The sequence below is a fragment of the Apium graveolens genome, chromosome 6, assembly GCF_009905375.1.
Source record: "Apium graveolens cultivar Ventura chromosome 6, ASM990537v1, whole genome shotgun sequence".
Lineage (NCBI taxonomy): Eukaryota > Viridiplantae > Streptophyta > Magnoliopsida > Apiales > Apiaceae > Apium > Apium graveolens.
The window spans coordinates 103,046,884-103,052,807 of record NC_133652.1 but is presented as its reverse complement, the minus strand read 5'-3'; the positions used below and the strand labels follow the sequence as shown (position 1 = coordinate 103,052,807).

General features: G+C 31.5%; 1 protein-coding gene across 1 annotated transcript; it reads right to left on the bottom strand.

The window, feature by feature from the left end:
• Window positions 1-3,825: 3,825 nt before the first annotated feature.
• LOC141665357 (uncharacterized) lies at window positions 3,826-4,806 on the bottom strand. Its single transcript, XM_074471340.1, has one exon. It carries the CDS (start codon window positions 4,804-4,806, stop codon window positions 3,826-3,828), a length of 981 nt encoding a protein of 326 aa, XP_074327441.1.
• Between the last annotated feature and the right edge of the window lie 1,118 nt (window positions 4,807-5,924).

Below are 5,924 nucleotides of genomic sequence, written 5' to 3'. Positions count from 1 at the left end.
AACATTTTTGGGTGCTGAGATGATTATTATAAATATGGACTTTCTACGAGTGCTTAGAGTTATTTGATATATTTTGTGCTCCAACAGATATATTTAATTATTTATTTGATAAATACATAAATCAGACATTTTAGAACATGTATATTACGATATTATAATTAGATTATTTTTATAAGAGTATGCAATTATGAGGAAAAAAAATAGTTTATGTAAAACCGAGAATAATTAACACTCTGATTTATGAGTTCGTGGTAAAGCTCACGAGATTTTGTGGTGTGAAAAAAAAATAAACAAATTATGAGATTTTCTCGGTATAAATAATAGTGACATTTTATAATATAAACCAATGACAATGATTAAATAATTATTTCTCAATTAACAATAATAACAACGGTCTTTCTAATATGTGTCCAAGGGCACATATTAGTCACTAACTCCAATAAAAATGAACTCTTTTTATTGGTGAAATTGATATAAATGCAGTAGGTCATTAACATTTATTATTCAAGTATCAATAAAAAGAACCCATTTTTATGGGAGTGTGCTTTGGGGACACCATAAAAAATCCCTAATAACAAACACAACACCATGATCATTTCTTAGTTATAAGCGATAATGATGAAGACGAATTTATAATCGTTTCTCGATGGGATACAATACCAAAGACTTGTAAGAATGTTTCTCGACTTGAAGCAATAATGATTACTTACTATAATATTTTCTTGATTGGAAATACGACAATTTTGAAAATTCGTTATCCTAATTGTTTCAGGTATCATGCTTTCGAGGAGATGTAAAGTATGTAATTTTTATTATTAAAAATAAGAATTTTTTTATGAATGCTTTGTTATTTGGTATATTTAGTGTCAAGTTAATCTTAATATATTTAAGCATGTTTTGATGAAAAAAATTTAGAGCGTATCTATTATCGTAAAATAAATATATTATTTTAAATTACAATTCAAACCGAATCCCTAGGTGACTATCACATTTTTTTTGGTGCAGAATTTTTTTTTTAAAAAAAACGGGGGTAAATAAAGTAATCTTAGTTTCTCTAATAATTTCGCTCGCAAATTAAAAAATATGAAAATAATTGTGAATATTTCGAAACTGTAATCAAGATAATAGTTATCCCCTCTTTAATCAACCGAGTCAACCATTGCAGGCGTGAATATGAATCTAGTAAAGAATAATACTGGAGACCCAAATTTGGCTATAAAAAATAGTTTCAAAATAATAAGATATCGATGATGTGTTATTTTGGATTATTGTAATTGATCATTATTAATATAAATATATGAATAGTCTATCTTATTAATTGTGTAATGATCGAGTGTTGACCATAAATTTCACTTTCAGGTGAAAAATGTTTCAATATGTCAATTTTAAAAATTATAGCCAATGTTACTTCAAAATACTACATCTTGCTTTTAAGCACGAAGCCAATGTTTTGCTTATTATTTTTTTTCCTACAAGTACAAAACTTGACATTAAGTACTGTTTTGGTCACGTGACTTTAAGTAGTGACTTTAAGTAGTGTTTTGGTTCCAAATATTACATTATGAGCCAAAACACTACTTCATCTAGCGTTTTACATTTACAAATGTTATAAAAAAAAATATTTTTAACCTCAAATAAAAAATTTTTAATTCTCATAATATTAAACAATTATTTAAATTGTTTCTAATTTTGGGTAGTGGTAAACCCTGACATGTTAAAAACTATTAAATTAAATTATATTTTTAAATTTAAAATTATTTATTTTAAAATTTACATTTTTGGTTTTACCCTAACTTAAATTAGGGTTTAGACTCTAGGGACTTTAGAACCTAAACCCTAAACCTTAAATCAGTGTAACGTTTATTAATTTCTTTTTTAATATTTTTAAAATCTAAAAGAGAATTGGTGAACCCTAAATGTTAAAAATTGTTAAATAATAATATAATTTATAAATTTTAAAAATATTAAATAAATAGAAATATCGAAAATGTAACATTAAATGATGCTTCCGGGCCCGTGAACAATACTAAAAAAACTAAAAATAGAAAAAACAATAAAAAGCACAAAACGTGACATGAAGTCACGATACCACTGCAAATGTTTACAAAAATAAACAAAAAAACGTTTTGGATGATTTTCCAAACACTGCACGTTAAGAATTGACAGTTAGGATCTCAATTTTCAGAAATGATATTTTGAACCATTTTACGCTCCAAAATAATATTTTGATCCATTTCTGTTAATGACCGATCACAACATGCGATCACAGAATATCACATGAAATTTTGAAATCATTCTGTCACAACCCGCACTTCCGAACCATTAACTCTAAAATCGAAACTAAAAGCAAAATATATCCTTACTCGATAATTCTAATAGATCACGAAATTCAAAGCAGCGGTCAAACTCAATAATCAAAATCATAAAAATAGAGACGCAGCTCCACAAATCCGATAATAATTGTCTAACAGATAATTAAATTTATTCTCTAAAAACAAAATCTTTATTCTAATTCAAATAGCACAAAACGAAGCAGCACAGATCTCCACATAGTTCTCATTCCTTAATCTTAATATGCTCCAAATTCCGAACCTGAAATGTTAAAAGGGGTGAGCTACACAGCTCAGCAAGTACAAATTGACTAACTTTTAAACAGAAAAACAATGGGTGTTTTGATAAAACGATTTTTCTTAAAACAATAATAATTTTGTAAAACATTTTCTAAAATAAATCCAACCCAAAGTTTTATATTTTAAAATTCAGAATTTAAAACAGAACAGAGCAGAATTTATAACAGTACAGATTTTATAACAGATCTGAGCAGAATAAAACAGAACGAAACGATAATTCTTATAAATACCACAGTCTTGATCTACGGCCACACTTTGCCAGTAGCCGGCATCTAATTCTTATTCTTATTCTTTATACCACACTTTGCCAGTGGTCGGCATCTAAAGTTCAATAATTACGCGCCCTTAATAGGTATCTAAAGTTGCACACTTGTGCGCCTACTAAGGGTATCTAAGGCTAGTTCCGGAACTATAGCGTAAATTACGAACGGTTCGAAAACGTAGAGACTGAGTTCTAAAATTCACAAATACTTATATCTTATAATTTCGAAATCAAAGTTTTTATATCTTATATGAAATTAAAAACAGAACTGAAATATCTTTTCGGAAATTTAAAAGTAAGTCAAAAGGTACTTACCTCAAAGCCTGACCAGATCTGAATTTACTCTTTTTGACCCTCTAAACGATATTTTCTTGGAAAACACGAAACACGAAAGCTGAAGATAACGAAAAGACCTTTCTGAAAAGTCCAGAATCACTGAATTCTGACTTACGATGAATTTTCTACGAATTTTACAAGACAGCTGATTTTTGCTGAGAAAGTCCTACGAATTTTAATGATAAAAACAAGGAATACGAATATGGTGTATTTATAACGATACAAAACCCTATATCTCAACTAGGAAATAATAATATTTCCTCCTAAAGATTTACAACCTCTCCAAGTAAATTCCATAAATAAAATATTTGATACACACAATTACCTAAACTAAAAAAATTTCGATTTTCTAAATTATTCTTACACTTATTTCCACAAATAACAAATCTTTTCACAAATCAACTACCTTGCACAAAATGTTTTCAGAATATTCTAATTTTAAAATATTTATCTAGACAAATTAATATCTAATTTCTAATAAATAAATTAAAAATAAAATTACGAATTTTACATTCTTCCCTCCTTAAAAGAATTTGGTCCCCAAATTCACATAACATAAATAAATTAAATAAGTCACTAAAGAAAAGAAATCATACCTTAATTGCGATAGTTGTCATTTCCTGTCAGCTGAAACACACGTCCTTTGCCCATCTTGTTATCTGCTTCCTTCCTTGGTGGCGGTGGCGGATTGTGCGGACAATTCGAAATCTTATGTCCTACTTCTCCGCAATGAAAACAAGCACCTGTATTCCAACGACAGACTTTGTCCGGATGATTCTTGCCGCACCTGGTACACGTCTCTCGATCACCTTGACCCCCGATGTTATCGTACACGTGTGGCTTCTTGAGTGGTCCCCCTTGAAAAGATTGCCCACTAGTTTGAGTGAACCGCCTCTTATTCCAACTGCCAGACGCCTTTTCAGATTCTGCCAAGCCCCTTTCGATCACTAACGCCTTGTTGAGGACAGCCTCGTACGTCTGAAGTTCAAACGACGCCACTGAATTCCTGATGTCACTTCGAAGTCCCTCCTCTAATCTTCGTGCTCGACTGCTCTCATCTGCTACTAGGGTCGACGCGTACTTCGCAAGCTTTGCAAATTCTGCTTCGTATTCAATGACGGTTCTTCCACCTTGTTGAAGTCGAATGAAGTCCCTCTCTTTCTGCAGACGAACTGTTCTCGGAAAGTACTTGTCCTCTAAAGCCTTCTTGAACTTTGCCCAAGTGTACGGTTCATGATTTTCTTCAAGATTTGTCGTCTCATTCTTCCTCTTTTCCATAAGCCACCAGTCGTAAGCGCTTCCTTGCAATTGGTACACAGCTAAGGTCACCTTCTGTTCCTCATTGCTCCCCAGAAGTCCGAAAGCTTTTTCCATCTCTTGGATCCACATCTCAACGATAGCCGGGTCTGTAGCTCCATCAAAAGTTGGCGGGTTCAAACGCTTGAATTGAGAGACGATGTTGGGCTTCGGTTGCTGATTCACAAGTACAGCTAGAGTTTCAGCCAGCTGGTCAAAGACGTTTCCTCCTTCATCATTATTGCCCTGATTTTCATTGTTGTTCTGATTTTCTCCATCCATCTTTACTAGAACACACAAAACAAATTCTAAACTTATAGTCAATAATCAAAAAAAAACACAAAAGTCAAACATATCAAATAATCACACAAATAAATGCCCTAAATCCAAAATAATTTTCTAAGACCTATACGATAGTCTAAAGGATCGCATCCTAGGGAATGTACTAGTCCCATACCTAATACACTCCGAAGGACAGCCTGCTCTGATACCAACTGTCACAACCCGCACTTCCGAACCATTAACTCTAAAATCGAAACTAAAAGCAAAATATATCCTTACTCGATAATTCTAATAGATCACGAAATTCAAAGCAGCGGTCAAACTCAATAATCAAAATCATAAAAATAGAGACGCAGCTCCACAAATCCGATAATAATTGTCTAACAGATAATTAAATTTATTCTCTAAAAACAAAATCTTTATTCTAATTCAAATAGCACAAAACGAAGCAGCACAGATCTCCACATAGTTCTCATTCCTTAATCTTAATATGCTCCAAATTCCGAACCTGAAATGTTAAAAGGGGTGAGCTACACAGCTCAGCAAGTACAAATTGACTAACTTTTAAACAGAAAAACAATGGGTGTTTTGATAAAACGATTTTTCTTAAAACAATAATAATTTTGTAAAACATTTTCTAAAATAAATCCAACCCAAAGTTTTATATTTTAAAATTCAGAATTTAAAACAGAACAGAGCAGAATTTATAACAGTACAGATTTTATAACAGATCTGAGCAGAATAAAACAGAACGAAACGATAATTCTTATAAATACCACAGTCTTGATCTACGGCCACACTTTGCCAGTAGCCGGCATCTAATTCTTATTCTTATTCTTTATACCACACTTTGCCAGTGGTCGGCATCTAAAGTTCAATAATTACGCGCCCTTAATAGGTATCTAAAGTTGCACACTTGTGCGCCTACTAAGGGTATCTAAGGCTAGTTCCGGAACTATAGCGTAAATTACGAACGGTTCGAAAACGTAGAGACTGGGTTCTAAAATTCACAAATACTTATATCTTATAATTTCGAAATCAAAGTTTTTATATCTTATATGAAATTAAAAACAGAACTGAAATATCTTTTCGGAAATTTAAAAGTAAGTCAAAAGGTA

Bases quoted from the DNA above. Each gene is read 5' to 3' on its own strand.
- LOC141665357 (XM_074471340.1), bottom strand. From the start codon at position 4,806: ATGGATGGAGAAAATCAGAACAACAATGAAAATCAGGGCAATAATGAT.